The 24,707-nt window shown below is 39.6% G+C and overlaps 1 protein-coding gene across 2 annotated transcripts in view; it reads left to right on the top strand.

Moving 5' to 3' along the window:
* Nucleotides 1-24,707, top strand: part of BRD10 (bromodomain containing 10) — a 107,487-nt gene that overhangs the window by 6,631 nt on the left and 76,149 nt on the right. Inside the window, exons 2-3 of one of the 2 annotated variants that reach the window (XM_084629103.1) lie at nt 4,854-5,054; nt 21,124-22,565. In XM_084629103.1, coding sequence (XP_084485229.1) covers nt 4,854-5,054; nt 21,124-22,565 — 1,643 coding nt within the window. The remainder of the gene's footprint in view (nt 1-4,853; nt 5,055-21,123; nt 22,566-24,707) is intronic. The other variant, XM_084629104.1, reaches the window with a different exon arrangement.

The raw sequence follows: 24,707 nt of genomic DNA, 5'->3' as shown, positions 1-24,707 counted from the left end.
GGATTTTTGTAGTCAGCTTGGTTGGGATTCATAAAATAGCATGTAGAAAGAAATGGTTGGAGGAAGGTGGTCAACTTCAGGGACAATGATTTACTCCAGAAACCTTTTTGCTTTTTAACTGGTGTATTTCAGGCCTTGGCTTGGGAACTTGGTTGCACCAGTGCCATTAGTGGGATTGGGGCTTAGTTGCTTGTGATTATCTGAAGCAGCTCCCCTTAGACAACACAGGAGACTGGTTTTGGGGTGCACTGTGTCTAGCTCTCTGCAGTTAGAAGGCTTTTCCAGTCAGATATGGGACATCTGAAAAGAGAAAAATGATTTCATATCTGTGAAGAAATGAGGTGACTCTGTAACAGAAGTTTTCTAAGTGTGGGGCACAACATACTAGCCCCCATGACTATCGGTGACCCCTTGGCCATCTGTTTCTTATAAACAAGCGGGTACTCATGGAACACTAATCTTGGAAGAGTGGTTCAGCAAAAAATGTTTTGGGAACCTTTGGTATATAAGGTTGCATTTTAGAATCAAATTCTCTATAGATCTAAAAGATATGCTGAAAACCACTTCCTAAACAAACTGACACAGTGAATTTGTTGACCTTGAATTCTGTTTCTGAATATAAGTGAATACTGGCAATCACTCAGTAACTGGCTAAATGAGGTACCATACTGTTTAATATCCTTAAGAGTTAGGGGCTGATGAAAATGTGTATAATTTTAAAGCTTCAGCTGAACTTGATGAAATACAAAACATTTAAAATCAACACAAAAGCCCCCTGTCCCCAAAAAATCAGGTAAAAGTGAGAAGAAACTGGTCATAAAATATTAGAAAACTGCACAGCTGCAAAAGATATTTGAATGGAACACAAAAGAAGGTAAAAGAAGAAAATTCATATTGCTTTAATATGAAAATTTTCATAACAGTTGCAACCAAGGAGGAGGAAAATTGTCAGTACTATCACGCTAACAAGGATTTTTGTTGAGATTTGTGGCATAAAAAGCAGGTATCATTCTTTAGCAATAAATGGTAAAATGAAGGCTGCCTACTAGTTGTCTGGCATGTGAATATACAGATAAACAGGTGGTGAAGATCTTGTGCAGTAAAGGTTTTTTAACCTAAACACACAATGTGTTATAAAAATATTCTTTGGGTATGAAAGCATGACTTTTGATTAAAGAACAATCTTTTTATAAGGGTAGTGGGCAGTAATCCAATCCCCAACTTGAATTATACACACATCTCTGCATTTAAAGATGTTAAAAATCTAATAACTAGTTCTTTCTTCTGGTACTGCATTGGCTGTGAAATATATACAAATGGTAGGTGCTGGATTGCTTTTCTGCTAAGCACTCTAACTCCTGTGCAGGTGGAGTATCAGAGATTACCTTGTGTTAATCACCTGTGCACTCATCTCATTGCTAGGCAGCCTAGTTGCTACCTAATTCTGTTCCTTCCTTTCACCACTCTAGATCACACTGTAATTAGAGTTAGTGTACATGGGGACACTCCAGAAAGTTAAGATGAAGTAACTAAAGTTTTGAAGCTAATGTGCTTTAGCTTAACTTCAGTTTTGATTAAGTCATCAAAGCTTCCCACGTAGACAAGCTCTTAGGCCACGTCTATGTGAGGATGTTATATCCAATTAATTTGTTTGCTGTAAGTGAAGCTATTTAATTCCATTGAATTGAAGTGTGTTCACACCACTGTGTTATTCCAGATTAAGGTACTTTCCTTGCTAATCATTGTGTCCATGCAGCTCTGCTTGTTTGAATTAATCTCAGTATTCTGGATAGACATCCCATGGTGCAGCACAGCCTTCATTTTACCATTTATTGTTAAACAATGATACCTGTTTTTTATGCCACAAAATGTACATGGGTTTTCTCATGGTACATTGTGTGGTGAAACTACAGGAGTTCTGGCAAGGTTGGGGTAGGGAGCAAATTAACAAATGCCGATGATTCCTTTGTTGCTCACAATGTTTACCCTGTAGTAAGTAGAGCTAATCTTTCTTCTCTTTTTATGCCAGTTTATTGGGTTGGTGGTTCATTCCTTTTGTGTTGAGTAATTTAGGGGACTACTCTAAATATGGTTAGAATTGGACTCAGCTTTATCTCCTGTATATATGTATTTCATAATCGTGGGCTCTTCACCAAGGATAGTCTTGTCCCAAATTTCCTGAGCTCAGATTTGGATTCCAGCAGCCAAAGGATTATCACTGAGGATAAGAAGTGGGGTGGGGGTTGCAGAGCAAGTGGCAACCATTCTGATAAATTATTTTTGTTACAGCAGTGCCTGGAACAGTGGTCTTCAACCTTTTTAAGCCCAAGATCACTTTTTGAATTTAAGGGCAACCGAGGATCTACCCCGCCCCTTCCCCCAAAGTCTCGCCCCACTCGTTTCTCCCTGCCTCTCTCCCTCACTCGCTCTCTCCCACCATCACTCACTTTCACCAGGCTGGGGTACGGGGTTGGGGTTCAGGAGGGGGGGTGGGCTCTGGGCTGGGGTTAAGGGGTTCACAGTGCGGGAGGTGGCTCTGGGGCAGGGGATTGGGGTGCAGGAGGGGGTGAGGGGTGCAAGCTCTGGGAGGGAGTTTGGGTGCAGGAGGCCGCTCTGGGCTGGGGCAGAGTGTTCGGGTGCAGGAGGGAGTACAGGGTGCTGGCTCTGGGAGGGGGGTCAGGGCTGAGGCAGAGTGTTGGGGTGAAGGAGGGGGTATGGGGTGTTGGCTCCAGGAGGAGGCTCGGGGCTGGTTTGGGGTGCTGGCTCCGGGAGGGGGCTCAGGGCACGGGGTTGGGGTGTGGCCTCCTACCTAGCAGCATTTACCTCCCTCGGCTCCCGTTTGGCAGCGCAGTGTGGCTGCCACTAAGGCAGGCTCCCTGCTTACCTTGGCCCCATGCCCCTCCCAGAAAGGGCCAACGCTCCCTGTAGGGGAGGGGGTGGGTGGCACATGGCTCCATGCGATTCCCCTCTCTGCAAGCACTGCCCCCGCAGATCCCATTGGCCACCGCTCCCCATTCCCAACCAATGGGAGCTGTGGGGGCAGTGCTTACAAGCAGGAACAGCATGTGGAGGAAGACCCCTAGGGCCGTAGTGGCCACTTCCGGGAGCGGCGTGGGGCCGGGGCAGGCAGGGAGCCTGTCTCAGCGGCAGCCCTGCTTGGAGATCATCCAGGATCGACCAGTTGATCACAATCAACCAGTTGGTGACCACTGGCCTAGAATGTACTAGGTTTTGTACAGACCTATAGGAAGACAAGCTCCCTGCCCTGCAGAGCTTACATCCTAAAAAAGAGATTACAGTCTAAAAAGTAAAATTAGGGCATTTAAAATGAGAATCAAGGGCATGAAATGGACCTGAAATGCATTTGGGAACCAATGCAGACTGTGAAGCATTGTGTGATGATCATTGCATCAGCCAGCGCTACCCTGTTGTTGCCTGCTGCATGCTAATCCAGTTTGTTTGCAGGTGGGCCTTAACAACATCCTCCGAGTAAATTGCAGTATTGTCTATCAATGACCAATATATGGATCTTTTTATTATGCTCACAGTGGAGAGGAACAAGTAAATGTAGTGTACAAGTACAGGTGGGAATGTTCCGTTCTTGACACTTCCCAGGATTACACTTTTAATTGCGTCCTGTTCGGGCCGGGATAGTGGGGAGACATTGCTTTAACTTGGGTGTTATATAAATACCTATATTTTGCTTCTTGCTCTCCTGTTCATCCTGAGTGTGATGAGTGATGTTGGAATGGCATTGTGGCTTTTGCACACCCTATGAATCTGAATGTGAGAAGTTTGTTTTTGTTGTTGTTGACAATAGCTCCCTTTTGTGCATTCTTTGTGCTCAAAACTTCTGCATCAGTATGTTAGGGAATATATTAATAATAATAAAGGTCCTCAAATATGTTGGCAGCCAATATCTGTATTTTTTGCCTTCATAAAATTTTACAACCTGAATTACTATTATTTACACTTAGCTTACAAAATATAATTGCCTAGTTTTATTAACTTGTAGCTTGTTTTCTCTGTTTTGCTGTTAATACTCATTACAAAACAACCTCTAACTCTTCAGTCTTTAACAATTCTAATATCTTGTGTATATATATTTTCTCTATTCATTTGTAGTAGAGAAAGACATTCTCTATTTTGTTAGGTCCAGTCTGGGAAATTGGTGGTGGTTTGGGTTCTTACGTTTTGTAACCCAGGAAGTGTGTGTAATTTTTCTTGATTTTTTTGACAATCTAAGATGATGACTAATTGAATAAAAATACAATGTTGTGAAAAGTATTTTTTATCATTAAACTTCATGACTTCATTTGAGTTTCCTAACACAGTGTAAGAGAGAAATCCAAAACAAGAAAAGATTATTCTTTTGTTTTCAGCTATTTCATTTTTTAAATATTTCAAAGTAAAATATTCCCAATTTTGTAATCTAAAATTTAAAATTTTGGCAATCTGTCCTGTTGAGTTTGCAACAAATCTTTTGTTTCAGAATGCTTTTGTATGTTCTGAAAATGGCCTTATCTGAGCTCAAGTATATAATATTTGTGTGTCTAGATGTTTACAAAATATATAATGTAGAAATTAATTTTGAAAATCTAATTATTATTTATTTAGGAGATAGCTATTCACCATTTTTAATAGTGTAGGTCTTGGCATGTAAGTTTAATATTTTGTAAAGAAGTGGTTGTTTGATCTCTGAAGAATTTGGCAGTTCAGTTGAGGATAGTAATGACACTGTAACAATATCAGTTTTTTCTGACCTAACCCAGTTGTACATTTTAGAGGTGTAGGTAGTGGATTACTGCTGGTCAGGAAAAATTATTGTGCATTGATCTATTTTTTTTTGCAAGGCACTTGAGAGAGAAGACAACAATAGCAGTAACATCCAAAGGGTACTATGGGTTGGAAGATGAGAAAGGAACAGCATGCACTTCAACAAGGCGTCGTTCCACACCTCGCAGTTTAGCAGGCTTGGCAACAGGCATTTTTGAGTCCATAATGGTTCAGGTTCTGAGACAAGAAGAGCAACAGAGAGCAAAAGAAGAAAAGAGGTAAAAGGAAAAAGTTAATTTTTTTTGTAGTCTTGCCTTTCCATTTCTCAAATGTTTCTCTTCTGGAACACCAAATACATCACCTATTGTTTTGTGATACAGAGTTCACTATTGAACCCTGGACTACAATATAGTTAAGAATGCAATTACATCATGGTGATTACTACTGTCACAGAACCCATGAATTTTGCCATATATTTGGACTTGACTCTAAAAGGTCACCACTGTCATGGAACCATTTTGACATTTATATGGACCCTGTGGCTACACATTAGCAATTTGTTAGTTTTGTATCAGTCTAGTTCTCAGTGAAAAAGGGCCAGATCCAAGTAAACTAACATACAGTTCATGTGCAGCAGATGGTCAGTGCTTACTAATAAGCTGTTCATGTAGACCCTGCTGCTGCACAACAACAGGTCATAAGTTTGCCTTGATCAGCTGCTGTGCCTTAACAGTTGATTAGTTCACCTTGATCTAGTCCCATTTTAAAGAGAACTGGATCAAAGTGAACTAACAAACTGTTAGTGTGCGACTGCAGGGTCCACAAGGTTACTGTGACCATAGTGTGAAATTGTTTGTTTGTTTTTTACTGCGACTGTGCCATGAATTACACACGCTTTTACCATTAGAAGGTATCTGCAAAACCCTAGTTAGTCTTAATTCACTTTTGTTATTGGAAAATTTCCCAAACACCATAATGGTGTAAATCATTTTAAAACTTCTGATATTTTAATATCATAAAATTTGTAATAGCGTTTGAAAGCCAGTAGTCTATGGACATATTCCTAGTTTGCTGAATCCTGATTTACCGAACTTCCCCATGACCATTTTTTTTTGTATGACTATACCAGAACTATAAGCAGTCACGACTGAAGTACTGAAAGCAAGTAACTTGAAACATTCTTAATCCATGTTTGTTGAAATAAAATACTACATATAATTTTTAGTCTAGAACAACACATTCCTTATAATGGAAGAGTATGTTGTTTCTTAATTAAATACATTTTGAGAAGTTATATTCATCCTGATACCAATAGCATATAATCACCTTTTTTTATTCTCTCTGTATGGTGTGTGTATGTCCATTTATATGTTTTAATGTATTCAATAAATATTTCATTCTGTGGCGTACTTTGAAAGAGGTCCACTTATGGACTGTCTCCTATCAATCCCTAACTTATCCCACAGAATTCTTTTTCTGTTCTGGGGCTCTGTGAACTATGTTTGAGGATCGTTCTTAAAAGGACTGTATGTTGATAGGGCATATCGCTTGTTCTCCTTTTCATTTGTCATAATGTGTAGTAGTTCAAGGTCATAGTATCCACTAAAAGAAAACAGGGGAAAGGGAGAACATACTTATTAAATCTGAAGTCTTCTTAGGGAGCCTATTTCTGTGCTATCATTCTGCTCCAAATGTGAAAACAGTAGACTGGAAAGGAACTAGGCTGGAGAGCTGCAGGATCTTGGCTCATGTACCTTCATGATGCCTCTGCATAGTTCCCAATTCTCTTCTCCGGATCCCTCAATGGCAGCATGACCATTAAGGTTATCTATGCTGGAATTGGCTCACATCTATTGCATATGACTTTTTAGTGGGGACCACCATTAGGAGAAACTAATGAAGCTTCAAACATCAAACAACATTAATTTCCGTGGTTGCTTAGTCCCCATTTCTGCTTCCTTGGGAGTAGAGTATGCTGTGTCAAGTGGTTATTCTCTGACTCTAACTTCTTGGGTAGTTAAGGTTGTTGGGGGTTTGTTTATAAACACCAGTTTCGGGCCTTAAATATCTGAGGGCAAGTCTACACTACAAAATTAAGTTGACCTAAGTTACATCGACCTACAGCCACTGGAGTAATTAAATTGCTTCTGCATGTCCACAGTACGCTCCTTGTGTCAGCAGTGCCTCACCAGGAGTGCTTGGATTGATTTAACTGTCAGTGTAGGGCATTGTGGAACGGTTTCTGAAGCAACAGTCTATTTAAGCAACTCAGTGTCTACAATGACATTGAGTCAACCTAACCACATCAACCTATGCACTTCGCCTCTTGTGGAGGAGGAGTTAAGTAAATGTAGTGGGTGAGTTTTATCAGTTGGAGCTACATTTTAGTGTAGACGCTTACAGAGTTAGGTCAATGTAAGCTGCCTTATGTCAACCTAACTCTTAAGATGAAAGCACTGCAGAAAAAAATACTAAAAAAAATAAAACCTGCATGCATGCTAATAACCTTACCAGCGATTCTACCCTTCCCCAGCTCCAGTAGGGGCTCTCGTAGGAGTCAGTCCTTCAAACCATGGAGTTTTTCTGTGCTTACTAGTTAATAACAGCTTTAGCTCAGAACAAGCAGATCATCCTGTTTGTTCATGCAGCTTGGACCTTTGTTTTCAACCTTCAGGAACAGATAACCAGCAGAAAATGGTTTGTTCTTCAGGGTGTAGTATCAAAAACTTTGGGTTTTTGATTAACTGAAGATGGGGTGGAAGGAATTTGCATTCAACTCCCTCTAGACATTTCCCAGGAAATCTACTTCATATGTATTACCCTCCAGAAGCCCATTCTGGTCTGCCTCGTTCAGTATAGTTTTTTGATTATCCATATCCACAATAATATATAATCTTTGCATTTAATAGGATGGACTCCAAAGATACTAAAACTTAATTCAGTAGGGTTTTTCCAGGATATTGCCACATCTGCTACTTAAACATGTAAACAGCAATCACATCAAGAAAGAGTGCTAGATGGGAAATACTTTGTTTAAAACTAATAATTCATCTTAATGTAACCTTTCTGCCAGTCAGAGTTGGCAGCAGCAAGGGCTGGCTTCAGTATCTAAGGATTCCTTTTCAATAACACAATGCAAAACCATCTCGAGCCCCTACCCAGTGACCTGGGACACTTCTGTACCACCCCCCTGGGTGCCTCTAAGAGGCAGTACTTCCCCTCTTGCAAGCAGTGAGTCTGAGTGTAGCAAAAGCCTTTTAAAGAGGAGGGAAACAATGTGGCATTATCTGGGGAAATACCACAAACAGGATTCATAATACAAACCATGAGCAAAAGATCTGCCCTCAAGTAAGTTTGGCAGTGTGTTGTACCAATAAAATAAAAAGCAGGATCTTATTAAAGAGGAAAAGGCAAAATGCCACATTTGTAAATACAGAAAGAAGCATAGTAAGCAGTTATAGCTATAACATTCCATTCAATTTCATATTTATTCACACATTCATACACACACAGGTTCCGCAAGGTTGTTATCATAGTTACCAGCCTTAGAGTTGCTCATGCCAAGCCACTGCCCAGGTGGCCTGGACATGAGGAGGGAGCAGGGCCTTGTCAGATGCTCATCTGATGCTCCTGGAAGTTGGTTTGCAGAATCAGACCCCAAAGTTCTCACTTTCTAGAATCCATTTTTATAGGAATTTCTTCCTATGCCAGTCTATGGGAATTGCTTCATCATGCTGTTGCTGAATCAATCAGCAGATGGCACATTTCTGATGGCTCCATGCTGCCAGATGTTATCTTATTCTTTGGTTCTCCAATCCTTGAGGCTGTTGGGTGGATTCCAGTCTGCCCTCCGGGGGTCCTCTGGTTGTTTCCACTTGACGCCTTCTTCAGCCGATGAACACTGGATTCTTAGGCTGGCACCTCCCTGATCATTCAGTTATTATCCACACCAAGCATCCATCCACATACATCCTCTATCTCTATTTTAATCACAATTGTTAACAAAGCGAGATAAATACAACAAAAGGGCGGGGAGTCTCTGTGTGCTGTTTCTGTTGTTACAAAGTATCGCTTTGAGTCTCTCTCTGTGTGAGTAGTTGTTACAAAGTATTGCTTTGAGAACAGACTCTGTTTTAGGATGTACTAACATGATTCGCAGCTTGCAAGATTCACACAGAGAGGGAGAGAAACAGTAAAAATAAGAGACCAAGAGACCTCTCAGTTAGTGATACCCTGGAATTTAAACTATGGGGAATTAAACTCATTTGTGATTTTAATACAGAACTTCTTTAATATGATCCAACAAGTGGCATTTTCTCCTCAGGGTCTCAAGTCCAGCAACCTAAAAGGCACCCCTCCCACAGTTTCTGTCCTTGGTCAGTGCAGCCCCTAGAGTTCAGAAGTTCATCTGCAGCTTGTATCCCCCAGCTTGAGTGGAAGTGTGTGGAGGTATGGGGGCATCTTACATGCTCCCCTGCTTGGGTCACCGGCTGATTGCCATGCCTCTCTGTGGGGTTCTGCTGCAGTCTTCACCACCAGTCACACCTCTCCGCCAGCTGTCCTGCTAGCTATTCCTCTCACTGCTCACCAAAATGTCTTCAGCCCCCCCTTCCACTTAACACAGCTTTCAGCTCTTAATGATTTCACTATTAGTAGGGGAGCCTCAGTGATGGCACACTCAGAACCACTAGCCCAGAGTAGGTGTAAGGCTTAGACCTAGGAGTTAGTGATTTCAGCTCTGCAGCATGTAACAAGATTATCCTAATGGAGTCAAAATTAGCTTTGTTATTAGACCCTGGAGAGAGGAGGGGTCAAAGTGCTGTTTGGGGCCCATACTACCAGGTACACATCTATTCCTAGCCTCTCTCAATTCACTGGGTTTTGGAACCCATGTCCCTTGCCTAGCGAGTGCTACTTAGTTGAGGATGAGTCCCTTATAAAATGCCAAGTACAGTTCTACTGTCCTTGATTCAAATAACCAGGATAACAACACTTTACTTCTGTTTCCCTAATAACAAAGAGATCGTGGATCCCACAGCAGTCAAAGTGACCATTTGGGCAAGCAGTCCCATCATGCTAGGCAGGGTAGGTGTGCCCATGGAAATGAGGTTAGCCTCTGAAGTCCTTTTCCACAGCTCACCCCCAGAAGTCAGGGTAGAGCTCATTTTGACTCTGTTTACATTAAGAACAATTTAATAACATTAAAGATCATTGATATTTTTACCAAAAGATTAATCAGTCTTTTTCAGATTACAGAAAATTAGTTTACCATCCCTTTTCCCCCCATGCAATGTTAAGTATGCTAATAAGGAACATTCATGGTATAAAACTGGATGCCTGAAGAATGCTCAGGGTCTACTTGAGAGGGATTCAGCTAGCCATTGTTACTGATTATTTCATTTCATTAAAGGTGTAAAAGGAATGAAATTGTCAAAATCTGTTATCACAGGATGGATCAGATGTTGTATGTCAGAAGTATAATAATCTATGGATAATCCTACTCAATCAGGCATTAATGTACTCAGTCTTATTTTGGGCAGTAAGAACCTTTCCTTTAGTGAAAGAAATATATAAAGTAGCAGCTTGGTTTTCCATTTGTGATTTTGAAGAATGTTACAAATTGCGTTTACAAGTGTCTTGGGATACATCTTTTGGGAGATGAGTACACCAGACTGATGTGTTTTCTAAGGTTATTCATACAATACTACCATTCCTTTTAGTGATTTTTTGTCACTTCCCACTTAGAATGTATTCACAGATAAGCCATGAGGAAGAAAAGAGCAGGCAAGAAATGTATTTTTTTTTTTTTTCTTTCTCCTCTCTGAGTGGCATGTTTACTAGTGGACCCAATCTGAAAAGAAACCCTTGAAGAACCAATGGGTGTGAACATTTTTAATAGAATGTGTTTGTTTACAGTAGTTTTTTACTTTATTAAAATTGATATTTTGTGTTCTTGTTACATTGGCATCAAATTTATATTTTGTTTTCAATTGTGCATATACATGTAATAACCTCTGACCATTTTTTGTTTAGTCTCCTTGTGTTCAGTTTTCCCCCATCTTCCTGATTCTGTGGATTATCAGCTCTGTGTTGTGGGAGCTTTGTAAGACCCCATTGACAGCTTGCTTGAATTAAGAATTAACAAGAATATGTTGTAAAACTGGGTTTAGAGATGTAGAGCCAGATTTTCAAAGGTATTTAGGCACCTAGTGGAATAATCCCACTAGGCACCTGTCTGCATTTTAGACACCTAGTATTTTTTCAAAATCTGACCTTTAGCTATTTTATAGAAAATTGTTTTTAAAAAACTCAACTGTGACAGGTTGGATCACAGAAACCCCCTTGGGGCTGCCAACGGATGTGCCACAACTACTTCTGCCCCTGCCTTCCCTACCAGTTTGGGACTCCAGAATCCTGCCTGGTTGTGCCAGACATGCTTGCTGGCTACAAACACAGACCTAGGTCTGAACCATGTCCCACAAACTGCAGGCTTAACTGAAAGCAGCTTAAGAAATGTTCTTGTCCCTCACACTCAGATACCTAACTCCCAATGTGGTCCAAACCCCAAATCAATCAGTTTTACCCTGTATAAAGCTTATACAGGGTAAACTCATAAATTGTTCACCCTCTATGACACTGATAGAGAGAGATGCACAGCTGTTTGCCCCCCCCCCATATTAATACATATTATGGCTTAATAAGTAAAAAGTGATTATTAAATACAAAAAGTAGGATTTAAGTGGTTCCAAGTGATAGACAGAACAAAGTAAATTACCAAAGAACACACACAAGTCTATGCCTAATCCAGTGGGAAAACTGAATACAGATAAAACCTCACCCTCAGAGGTTTTCCAATAAGCTTCCTTTTACAGACTAGTCTCCTAGTCTGGGTCCAGCAATCACTCACACACCCTGTGGTTACTGTCCTTTGTTCCAGTTTCTTTCAGAGATCCTTTGGGGTGGAGAGGATATCTCTTGAGCCAATTGAAGACAAAATGGAGGGGGTCTCCCAAGGTTTTATATAGTGTCTCCTTGTGGATCTAAACTCCTCCCTCCACCTGTGCAGAATTACAGCTACAAAATGGAGTTTTGGAGTCACATGGGCAAGTCACATGTCCATGCATGACTCAGAACTTTACAGGCCAAGCCACATAGCCAGGAAAGCTCAGATGTGGATTGGTGTCTATCAAGGTCTATTGTCAGCTTAAGTGTTTCTTGATTGGGCACTTAACTTGCACATTCCTTTCTAAAGAAGGGGACTAAATGCCTTACTAAGGCTACTTAAAATCAACAAGTAAACAGCCAATATTCATAAGTTTGAATACAAAAATGATACATGCATACAAATAGGATGAATATGTGCAGTAGATCATAACCTTTCCAGAGATATGTTACATGGCATATGTAGCATAAAACATATGTGGCAGAATTAAGGTGGTGTGGTCAATCATAATTCTAGTATTTCAGAACTATTGAGTGCTTGATTGAGCAACATAAACAACGTTTAACATAGTAATATTGAATATGATTTCCTAATTTGTATTTTTAAAGAACAAACATCCAATAAAATGTATTCTGTACAACTGTAACATGCACAGGGCATGGGCATGGCACATGTTTGTTGTGCCAACCTGCACTATGTACCAGTTTAAGGGCCACGCATTAAACTAGCTCAGTGGTCCCCAACCTTTTTGTGGCCAATAGCACATTCATGTTTTCAGAAGAGTGTGGCGGACACCGAAATTTTTCAAGGCTTATTTTGTATTTGTACATTAAATAATATATTAATATTACATAATATATGAATCCATAAGATAAAAAAGGTAATTTTACTTGTAAAAGGTATTAATTAAACTATGTGGCAATTATTCTTTCACCTTACCATGTGAATTTGCTCTTTTTTATCTACCTGTAAGAAAAAATTATGATTTATTTTGTAAAAACTCCTTAACAGTTTTCATCTTATTTATTTTTAAAAAAATAAAGTTATTTTTGATTGGACAGTTTTTTGGAAACATTTAGACTAGCTGAAGCAGAAAGTGAGGCTAGTAATATTTCAGTCCTATATATAAAACATTGTTGAACTGCTGGTCCAGATATATTTATTATTCTTACTTTAACATAGATAGCCAGTTATGGTTAATTAAAAAATATTCTTTGTGTTACTTTTAACTGGATTTAAATAAACAAACAAACATTTTAAAAAAAAGTTAAATACAAGTTAATCATATGCGCTCATCAGCACTTAATGGAAAATAGGTATCATTAATTCATGTGTTTTTTTTTTCTAATAAAGTCAAGGTGATTTTTGGCACTGCATTTCTTCAGCCAATTTTTCATAGTTGGGAGAGTAGGATGATATTCCCATTTGTAAGCAATCATCAAGATGGGCATCTGTATGCCGAGATCTGTATTTTGATTTTATGATGTTCATTGTTGAAAACAGAACTTTGCATAGATAAGTGGAACCGAAATAAGATTTTATTTAGTGTGCTACATTTTTTAAGGCAGGAAACTTTTTTCGGTCAAAGTTTTCATCTGTTGCGCAGGATTTTAGAACAATATCATTTTGAAGGTCCAAAATCTCCCATTCCACGTCTTCTATTCTTTCTTGAATGAGACTCACAATTGATGTAGCCATTTCTGTTACCTCTATTTGGCAAGTGAAAGGATTCACAAGAAAAGCAACTACAGGCTCAATGGTGGTGAACTGTTGAAATCTCTTTTCAGATTGTTCTAGAAGTGTTTGAATGTGGATAACAAATGGTGATGGGTTAAAATCACTGTCACATACCACTTTCTTCATACTTGGGAAATGTATGAGAGACTTCGTCTTCATATGTGACATCCACAAGATCAGTTTTGCTTTGAATGATTTTACAGAACCTATCATTTGAGCCACATTTGTCTTTTCCCTGGAGCTCAAGATTTAAAATGTTCAATTTGTCAGTGATGTCGGCAAGAAAAGCCAAGTCCATTAACCAGCTGGAGTCTTCTAGGTGCTCAAAGTTCTGATGTGTGGACTTCAGAAATTCTTTGATGTCTTCAATTAGGCTTAAAAAACATGCGAGACCTTTACCTTTGCTCAGCCATCGTACTTCTGTGTACAAGATAAGATCAGATTGTTTATCATCAACATCTTCCAACAGGGCCTTAAAAAGTCGGTGTTGCAAAGGTTTAGCTCAAATAGTGTTAATTATTTTAATAACGACATTCATGACGTGTTGAAAAGAAAGAGCTTTGGCGCACAAAGCTTCTTGGTGGATAATACAATGATAGGACATAAAGTTCGGAAAGGATTCATTCTTCTTGCAGAGTGCAATGAATCCATTGGTGTTGTCCATCATTGCTGGTGCCCCATCAGTGGTGATTGCGGACAGCTTGTGTAGTGGCATACTAATTGAAGTTGCATATGGTTTGAATAAATTACAGATGTCCTCACCCTTTGTTTGCCCTTTCATAGGCAATACTCTGAGTAACTCTTCTTTTATGGTGAAGTCACGAAATACCATCCTCACCATAGCTGCCAGCTGCGCTGTATCTGATATATCTGTCGACTCATTGAACTGCAGCGAAAACCAGTCACATATTTCCAAGTCATCCTTTAGCTGAGTTTGCATGTCGCTTGAAATTGCATGTATCCTCCTCATAACTGTGTTGTCTGATAACTGCAAGTCTTGTATTACCGACAAAATCTCACGTTTGTTAGGAAATCCTTGAAACAGGCAATCAGCACCAGTCAAAAATGCTTCCTTCAAGAATTCACCATCTTCGAAGGGTTTTTCTTCTTGCAAGCAGATGAGCAATTTTAAAGGAAGCAATAGTAGCACTTTTAGACTTTAGCACTTGTCTAGTGAAAACAGATTGCGGGGCAGATAGGTTTGATTTGAGTTGATTAATTTTCTTCTTTCTCAACTCCAGATTTAAATGGATGGCTAATGTCAAAACAGCCGTGATTAGTTTGGAAATGGCGTTCGACATTGTTTTTTCGGCACTGCAACAGTACCACCGCACAATAAGCAAACATATTTCCCTTTATTTTCAACAAAACAATGGGATTCTTCCCACTCTGCGTTGAAATAATGCGTACGTTGTCTTTTATTTGAACCACTCATTTTGGGGCAAAATGTTAAAACAATAATAAATCGCAAAGCGCGAGAAAACAGCAGTATGAGTGCAGCAGAAGAATACTCACAGGGCTGGCTTCAGGCACCAGTGGAGCAAGTACATGCTTGGGGCGTCACATGCTAAGGGGCGGCATTTCGTCCATTCTTGTGGTGGCAGAGTCTGAGCGGGGTTTTTTTTTTTTCTGTTTCAGCAGTTCGGGCGTGATGCGGTGTTTTTTTGTGCTTTGGCAGTTTGGGCGGCGGCAGTCCGAGACACTTTTTTTTTTTTTTTGGGCAGTTCTGGGCAGCGCGGAGAGAAGCTGGAGAGAAGCCGTGGCCCCGCGCCGGCCGGGAACAGAGAACACCAGCGCCTGCAGCCCCAGAGTTCTCTGTCCCCGGCAGGCGCGGGGCCGCGGCTTCTCTCCCCTGCTGGGCATTACCTTTCACACCGTGTCACTAGGCAGGCACGCATATATGCCCTGGCGGGTGCCATAGCACCTGTGGGCACCACGTTGGGGACCACTGCACTAGCTGACTCTACACAAGGTGCAATCAAGTGCACAAAATAAACAGAAAAAATAAATAGTTTTTTAATTGCTTTCTGTTACACTTTGTTACTTTTAAAAGTATCAGATAAATAATTTTCAGGGAGAGTATGATTATTTTTTTCTACATGTAGAGTTTTAGTGCTTTGCTTTCTTAATTTGTTTCAGATCGATTTACCATCCAGCAGTTATTTTTATGTTAATTTCAAATAGCTAAAATTTTGAAAGTTCTCTCTCCACACAAAGCATAGGAGGAATCTTTAGGTACAAGACCCAGAGTTGACAAGTTCGTATGGCCGCTAAAATTCAGCTAGAGCCCTTATTCAGTGTAAATCCAGTTGAAGTCAGTGGGAATTTTTGCTTGTCTAAGGAATGTAGGATTCCAATATAAGATGAGGAAATCTATTTGACAGTTTGTCGGACATGTCATTCAGAGAAATATGTTTGGATCAGATATTTTTATTTGTCAGATAATAGTATCGTTTTGTTGCAGCCACTCTTTACAGTGATTTCATCATGTCAGTGTTTTGACATTACCAAATGTACAGTGCTTCCCATTATTACCAATGTGATTTGCAAATAAAAATATAAAATACAGCCTCCTTTTTAAATGTTTCTTTATACACAATCACACACCAAGTATTGAAATCATGTTTTAATTTTATGTTTCTCTTTCCAAACTAGATATGTAAGACTGGAGATAAAATGTGGCCACAGGAAAATATTGTGTGATAACATGGAATGGTGGAAAATATGGAAAGACTTTGTGCAATAAATATTTATTAAATGATGTAGATTCATTCTCAAGAACAGGTTTTAAAAACAATAAAATTTACACTAGTTTCGTGGGTTTTTGCCAAGCAGTAAGCAAAGGTGTCTTTAGGATTTTTTTAGTAATAAAGGGAAAATATTTTGACAAAAATGATATAGTTTAGTGGAATTAGAGTATAAACGTTGCACTAACAAGTACACGATGGCATACTTTTTGTAGTTTGTTTTAGTAAAACCCATCATAGTTCCGTGTAAACTGTGCAGGAATCTTATATATACAGCGCAGATCAGAAATCACGCTGCTCGTGTCTCCTCTGTGCGGCCCCAGCAAGGCTGTGGTGTGGCTCTTTTAAGAATCTGCTTGTTCCCTCCCCTGTGACGGTGGGTTTGGACTTCTCTCCTTACTGCAAGGGAATGCAAGCCCTTCTGTTTTTGTGTCATGCTTGGCTGAGCCAAGAGGAGGTAGTGGCTCTGAGATGCCCCTTGGGCAGGAGCTCAGATGGGGCCTGTCTGGGTTCTGTAGTGCTGGCCTGGGTTAGCGGAAGTTCCAAAGCTGTGGCCTGAGGGGCAGAAGCACACACCCCATACCCACATCTCATCTGCACAATAGTTGGTGTCCAGGGACATGGCAGTTGCTGCTGCCAAGAGGCAGCAGGGGAGTGAGCTCCAGCCTAGCCCCCTTCCTGGGGGTCCCCAGTGGGCATGTCTGGAACCCCTGGCCCAGGGAACTTGCGGGGTGTGTGTGTGTGTTTGTCTCTCCCTGTCCCTCCCTCTCCCAGGCTCTTAAGACAGCTGCTGCATAGCAAATCATTTCCCTCTGGGACATCATGAATGGGTGTAATAGAGACTAATGTGTGAGACTGGGGAGGAGCCACCCTGGAGCAGCCCTCCCTGCACCCTATTCTCCTGGCTGCCCCCCAGAACTTCTCCTAAACACTCTGTAGCTCAGACACACACAACCCCTCCTATACATACCCCTCACTGCACACACACAATCCCCCTCCCATGCTCACCCCTCACTTTTTTTTTTTTGTTTGGCTGGAGGACAAAAATGTAATGTTCAATGGAGTTTGTGGCCCCCTCAGTACAAAATAATAACAACAATTGAGGGAATATTGATGCCAATACATTTCACCAATGCAGTACAATGCAATACAGTAAATATGCTTTTTCCTACTGATACACTGAAAAAATTTATATAGCCAAATTTATTATTTATACTCTGCATGGGTGTGCCTGCATGCAACTTTAGCTGTAATTTCAACATCTTTAATAAATTAAAGATTGGTTTTGGTTATTAATAGCTATTCTTAGTGATTGGCCCCCTTCACCATCTGCTAAACCAGACCATTCCCTTCCCCTCCCATCTCCAAGGTGCAGAAACCCTTTTGGTCCCACCTTTTTTCAAGCCCAAGTGCTCTAATATACACAACTTACCTGTACATTTATTTCAATGTAGAGTTCATATATTCAAATAAACACATTACCATATGTTAGAGTATTTAGCTGCCTAAGGCATTTGGAAATAAGGCATTTGGAAGCCGCCTTATGTAGTTGCGAAGGAACGGCAGGCTTCTCGCAGGTGGAGGAGAGGTTTAAGAGTGTGTGGCAATTGAGTGGGTGTTTGGATGGGAGCACTTCACTTTTTTAAAAAAGAAAAGGAGTACTTGTGGCACCTTAGAGACTAACCAATTTATTTGAGCATAAGCTTTCGTGAGCTACAGCTCACTTCATCGGATGCATACTGTGGAAAGTGTAGAAGATCTTTTTATACACACAAAGCATGAAAAAATACCCCCCATTTTAACTTTAGGAACCTATAGTTAGATAAGCTTTAACCAACAGGAGGTTGGGGGTGTGTGTGGGGGGGGGGGGAACCTGGATTTGTGCTGGAAATGGCCCAACTTGATTATCATACACATTGTAAGGAGAGTGATCACTTTAGATAAGCTATTACCAGCAGGAGAGTGGGGTGGGGGGAGGTATTTTTTCATGCTTTGTGTGTATAAAAAGATCTTCTACACTTTCCACAGTATGCATCCGATGAAGTGAGCTGTAGCGCACGAAAGCTTATGCTCAAATAAATTGGTTAGTCTCTAAGGTGCCACAAGTACTCCTTTTCTTTTTGCGAATACAGACTAACACTGCTGTTACTCTGAAACCTGTCACTTTTTTTACTTTCTTTTTTCTATTCTACTGCCCACCCTCAGGAAATTAACTGAAAAAACCCTGTGTTAATACAATATTGAGGTATAACATTTCAGTGGACAAAAGTTAGAAAATGTAGACGTGAAGATTCCCAATTAATTCGGACACCTTTGTATATGTGTGTTTGTTAATGGCATATATTTAACAACTTAATAGAGGCACTCATTGGACTTACAACACAATTGGTTCCTGAAAATTGTGTCATAAGTCGAAATGTCATAACTTGGAACCACAATACACTCCATTGTGGGACCAAGGGTTGTAAAGTCGAAACCAGTTGTTGTAAGTCAAATCAGGGGGTCAATTCAGAAACGTTGTAAGGTTGTAATTCGAACGTCGTAAAGTCAGGGACTGCCTGTATTTGCTAACCTTGAAATATAATGCAGGACAGATACAGCTCACTCTACTCCTGTAAGTAGTCCTATTTACTTCAATGGACTTAATCATCCAAGTAAGGCAAGCAAGATTTGACCTCATATGTATAACGTGGCTGTATTAACGCTGATGTGGAAACATCAACTTTTGAATTTACTGACATTTTTTAATTTAAATTTTTTGGTGTTGCATTAATATATCTTTCCGCATTTAATAGGTAAATAAATAACAAATACCCAACAATATAGTATTAGGAAACTTCATCTTGGGGTTTCAGTTACAAACCATTTGAACTTTCTTCGTGATTTGTCTCAGATTAAACTTTCATTGGAATTACATTTTGATGGCTACTTCTCTGTAGTTCTTGCACATTCATAAATACATATAGCACACTCACTTAGTGAAAAGTGCTGGTCTGTGTTATATTACTCCCTTTTTGCGACAAAGATACAATCTAAACTAGGCTATTAATGCAATACATATACATAAAAATGTATAAAGTGGCAGAGCAAAGTCTATTTTAGAGCAGTGGTTCTTAACCTGGGGTGCACACACCCCCTGGGGGTGCAAGATGCTCTTTCTGGGAGTGCGAGACATGCCAGATTTTTTTAGAAGGTAAATCATCGAAAACACAAATTAAGCACAGGCACCTAAGTACAACTACTTTGTTTCATCAAAACTATGTATTTATTAACATTATATATTTTTTAACGATTACTGTAATATACAAACAAAAAATATATCTAGGTTTAAAGAACTGACCTACTTCAATGATTTTTGATAAGAGGTGAGAGAACATATTTTGAGAACCGAAGGGGTGCAGGCTGCAGTAAAAGTTAAGAACCACTGTTTTAGAGGCTAGTACTCATTAATAGCTTTCTGTCATCAAATGGAGAAGTCTGTGTTTGGTTAGGGTCTTTTGGCTTAATTGGGAGGAGTTTATCCTTTCAATTTATATTTCATATTAATTTATTTGTGTGTAAGAGGGAGAATTGGGGCAAATAGTTTGAAAATAAATAAGATAATAGGAACTGCAATATTGGGTCAGACGAGAGATCGGGCTAGCTCAATATCCTTGTTTCTGACAATGGTCAGTACCAGATGCTTCAGGGGGAAAGTGTAAGAAACTCTGTAGAAGGCAGTTATGGAATAACTTTTCCGTAGGGAAAAATTATTCCTAAACCTATGAGTTAGTCTAGTGTATGCCCTCAAACAAGAAGGTTTATACCCCATTCAAATTTAAAAAAAAAAAAGAAATCTTTACTAATGAAACTCTGGATGTTCTCATTATTCATATATATGTCCAGTTCTTCTTTGAAATCTGCTACCTTTTGGCCTCTATCCTATCTTGTGGCAATTAGTTCCACAGGCCAGTTTTGTGTAGTGAAAACATTTCCTTCAATCAGTTTTAATTGTGTTGCCTTTGCATTTTATTGAATGTACGTATATACTTGCATTATGAAAAAGATAAATAGAAGTGCCCTGTCTGTCTTCTCTATAGTAGTTATTATTTTGTATACATCTATCAAATTCCTTCTTATTAGTGTGTTGTATAAAGTAGTTTTGCTCTTTTCAACCTATCGAAATTTTTCTAGGTAGGTTTCTATTTATATCACCTGTTGCTGAATACGCACTATTTCTGCTGTATCCTTTTTGGTGTGGCACCAGAACTGAATACATTATTCCAGCTGAGGGCATACTATTTGTAAATGTAATATCATCATATTTTCAGTGTTATTTTCCATCTCATTCTTTATGCGTCCTCACATTTTATTTGCTCTTTTTAACCCACATTGCACATTGATTAGTAAAACACACATGGAAAAGGGGCATGTATACACTAGAATACCTTTTGTTAAGTGTGTATATTTGTGTATAAATCAGAAAGATGTTAAATGAAAACAAGAGACAAGATAGCTGTTCGAAGTCACAGTACAGCAGTGTGAGGGTAAAGTCTCAACAGGTATGCAGTTGGATAGGATTTTAATTGGATACTTGATGAGAAAACAGTGTCTGCTGATAAAAGGGCTGTAGAATTGTTATTGGGGGAACAACTGATGGTATCTGCCAAGATTTTCTCATCCCCTCACCTCTTTTTCCAAGTGGCAGCAGTAAGAAGTGTAGGTAAGATATAATCACCTATACGTTCCCATTTTGAGTACTGATGTGTTATGTAATCCATCTTAAAGACCAGCTGAATTCTGATTTTACGTGCTGTGTTCATTGTTGCTTTAAACAAAATCTATTGGTTTTTCATTCTGTATTTCTGACTTTTCTCCTTCACTATTTTTTAAGGTAAATCAGATATCTTAATTTTTGTGACATTTCTTTTATTTCAATAGGCTACGAGAGCAAGAACGAAAAGAGGCAGAAGAAGCTAGTCAGAAAGAAATAGAAGAATGGGAAAAGTCACTTTTAGCTGAAGCAGCACCTACAAGGATGGAGACCATGTGGGAAATTCCAGCTATTGGTCATTTCCTTTGTTTAGCACAACAAATTCTAAATTTGCCTGAAATAGTCTTCTATGAGTTGGAACGTTGTCTTCTAATGCCTCAGTGTAATGCTTTTTTATCCAAAATAATGACTTCTTTGTTAAGTCCTCCTCATCGAAGATCTACCTTGCATCGAAGACCAACTCTTCCTTACAGGACTTGGGAAGCAGCACTTAGACAGAAAGTGCAACAGTGGTACACTGTTGTAGGGCAAACTGACAACCCTGATGGCTGTGCAGAAAAGCTTGGGCTGTGCCCCCAGTTTTTTAAAGTCCTTGGGGAAGTTAATCCTTTGGAGGGAACACCATTTCATGAGCTCCCATTCTACCAAAAAGTATGGCTGCTAAAAGGCCTCTGTGACTTTGTATATGAAACACAAAAAGATGTTCAAGATGCTGTGCTTGGGCAGCCTATCCATGAGTGTAGGGAAGTGATCCTTGGTTATGATTTCTTGGAGAATGCCTATGTTCATTTTCCACAGTTCTGTGGTGCTGATGTACGGATTTACAAACAGAAGCCTTTTCAAGCTCCTGCATTTCCAGCTCCCCCCATCAAAGTAAAAAAAGTACCACGGATTAAATTGGAGAAAGTGAAATGTGAGTATGTCAGCAAAAGCAACGGGGAAGTCAGATTTGGTGGCAGAGAAGAGCTGCTACCTCACTGTAAAATAGAAGCAGGGAAAAGTATGGATTCTCTTATTTGTTGTCCAGCAAAAATTCACTTGGATAGTTTCAGTATCACCACGGAAAAAGAAATGAAACCCAATTGTGAAATTAAAATGCATACAGCCTGTGACATAAAAAAAACTGGCTGCTGTAAAGAGAACCAGGAGAAGCCAATTAGTCCAGGAGAAATTGTTGGCTTTGGGGAACCTCTCAGCCCAGGAGAAATCAGGGTTGTAGAAAATGGAGAGAAAGATCATGAAGCTTCCCTAATAAAAACTGAGCCCAGCCCATTAAAAACAAATACCCTTAAAACCTGCCAAGTGCATGTGAATGGGAGTCATAGCAACAATCCAGACATGAATTGCCACAAAGTTGCTAGAGAAATGTTTCTGGAGAATTCACTATGGAATAATAAGAAACTAAAACTTACTAAGATGCGAGCAAAAAAGAAGAAAAAGAAAAAAAAGAAACTGAAAGACATTTTGAATGCACATCTGCAGAGAAAACGTGATGACCTGCAAAGAAAGCGTGAGATTCTTCCTCACCCATTCAAGACTTACAAACCTGAGATCCAGAATAAGTTGTTCATCATCAAAAAGAAAGCAAAACACAAGAAGCACAAATCTGGTAAGTTGATTTGATTATACTAAAAGTGAGAGGAAGGGTGATAGTGGCGTGTTCTTAAAATAGACTTTGTAGCTGTATTTGTTATATTTTATTTTGTGAATGGGAACAGTATCATGCCTTTTAAGTTTCTGATATTAATTTTAGATGGAAGAGTTTCACATCCAATATATGGTATGCACAGAGCAGGTCCGTCAATTGATAAAACTTGACAAAACATGATTCATGTACAGTTTTCAGGGTAGCCTGTAGTCAGTGTAGTTTGCTGTGAGACGTTTTACTTGACGCAAAAAGCATCTGAGGCTATATTTACACTTAGGGCGGCGTGTAGAGCACAGATACCACACGCTCCATACCACAGGTAAAATAGCAGTGTGATATTTAAACAGGATATAAATTGCGTAAGCTATTTTACATGTTGCTGCTATACTTATATTTGTCAAACTCTTTAGCAAGGGTGGTCATCACTAGCAGTGCTCTCAGAAATACCAACTGTATTTTAAAGAAATGATTTTACAAACTAGTTTGCCATGTGTACATAGTGAAAAGTTTTTTACATTTTCAACATTCAGATTGTTGGGCTGAGAAAAGGGCCTGACCTTGCATCATTGAAATCAGTGGAAATAATGCTATTGACTTCAAAGGGAGCAGGAGCAGGCCCTTAAAAATTATTCTGATTTTTTTTTAACTAACTATTGTTACAAGTAATACTATTTTTAATATGATTACTTGATTACTGTAAAAGAGATCAGGGAAAAATTGCAATTTTCTGTTTGTTCACTTTGTATATCTTATATATAGTGCATTGAGCATTAAAAATCTTACTATCACAAATTCCTCATCTGTGTTAGCTGCTATAGTGTAATTTGATGCCCAATGTTTGTAACATACTAACTTTTCATTTTGTTTTAATGCTTAAAACATAAACAACATTATCTTGCTTAAGGCAACTTCATAAACTAGGATGAGCAGATGAGTCTGCAGACAGTTGATGTAATTTGTTTGATTCTATTTTAAGGGCTTCTTTATTTCTACTAATCTTTATTAAGGTATATTTTGGGTACCAAGCATGTTATGTTGGGAGAGCCTGTTGTAACAGAAATAAGTATGCTAGGCTGCAAATTAAAAAAAAAAAGTGGGCAATGAAATTGTATTATATTAGTCATAAAATGAGCTTCTGTAACTAAGTAGTAAATCTAGCTAATGGAAGTACCTGGTTATTTATATCAAATTGCACTTGTGTGGTAAGGAATCCTAGTTTCACACTGGAATTGTTATGGTGAATTTGTCAAGGGAAATATTAAAGAATATAAATGATTTGTTAAAAAATACATTTCCCTGTAATTCTAGTCTAGTAACTACACTTTCCCTTCATAGATTCCCACTCTTAAATTGTGGGCTCCAGCAGATGTCTTGGGAATGCTCTCACACATTAAGAGTTTTTCAGAATTTCCTGTATCAAGGAGACTGTTGGGAATGTGGGAGAGAGTGTACAGAGTCTCCATATGTTTTGTTTGTGTAATACATTTATAATGTGCTTATCACAAGGCATCTGAGTACCATGCAAAGGAGACAAATACTAAAGCGAAATCAGCTAAGAGTACAATGTGCTGCATAAAAAAAAAAACCCCAAAAAACAGAACACCTCCAAAGGATCAGTTTCGAAGTGGTAAGAGGAATAAATAAAAGGTAGACAGTTAATTTAAAAAAAAAAAAAAAAGCTCAAGGAGGGAATCCAAAGACTAAAAAAATGAGTCAACTGAAGTAGATGAAACTTCTAGCATGCACTAAAGCGGGATCTAAACCACAAGGGCCACATGAGGACTAGTACATTGGCCCGAGGGCCGCATCACTGACCCTCCCCCCACGCTGCCCCTGGCCTCGCCCTCACTTCACCCCTTCCATGAGGCCCTGCCTCTTCCCACCCCTTCCCCGCCCCATTCCACCCCTTCCCCAAATCCCCGCCCCTGCCCCACCTCTTCTCTGCCTCCTCCCCTGAGCGTGCGGCTCCCTGCTCCTCTACCCCCCCCCCCTCCTGGAAGGCGTTAAGCCCTGCCAAACAGCTGTTTGGTGGTGGGAAGTGCCTGCAGGTAGGCAGAGGAGCGGGGATGCGGCGTGCTGGAGGGAGGGGAGCCTGGCTGGCCA

This window comes from Lepidochelys olivacea (genome assembly GCF_965140295.1).
Source record: "Lepidochelys olivacea isolate rLepOli2 genome assembly, chromosome: 5".
NCBI classification, from domain to species: domain Eukaryota; kingdom Metazoa; phylum Chordata; order Testudines; family Cheloniidae; genus Lepidochelys; species Lepidochelys olivacea.
Note: the sequence above shows the minus strand (reverse complement) of the source record. Positions and strands in the feature narration are given on the sequence as shown.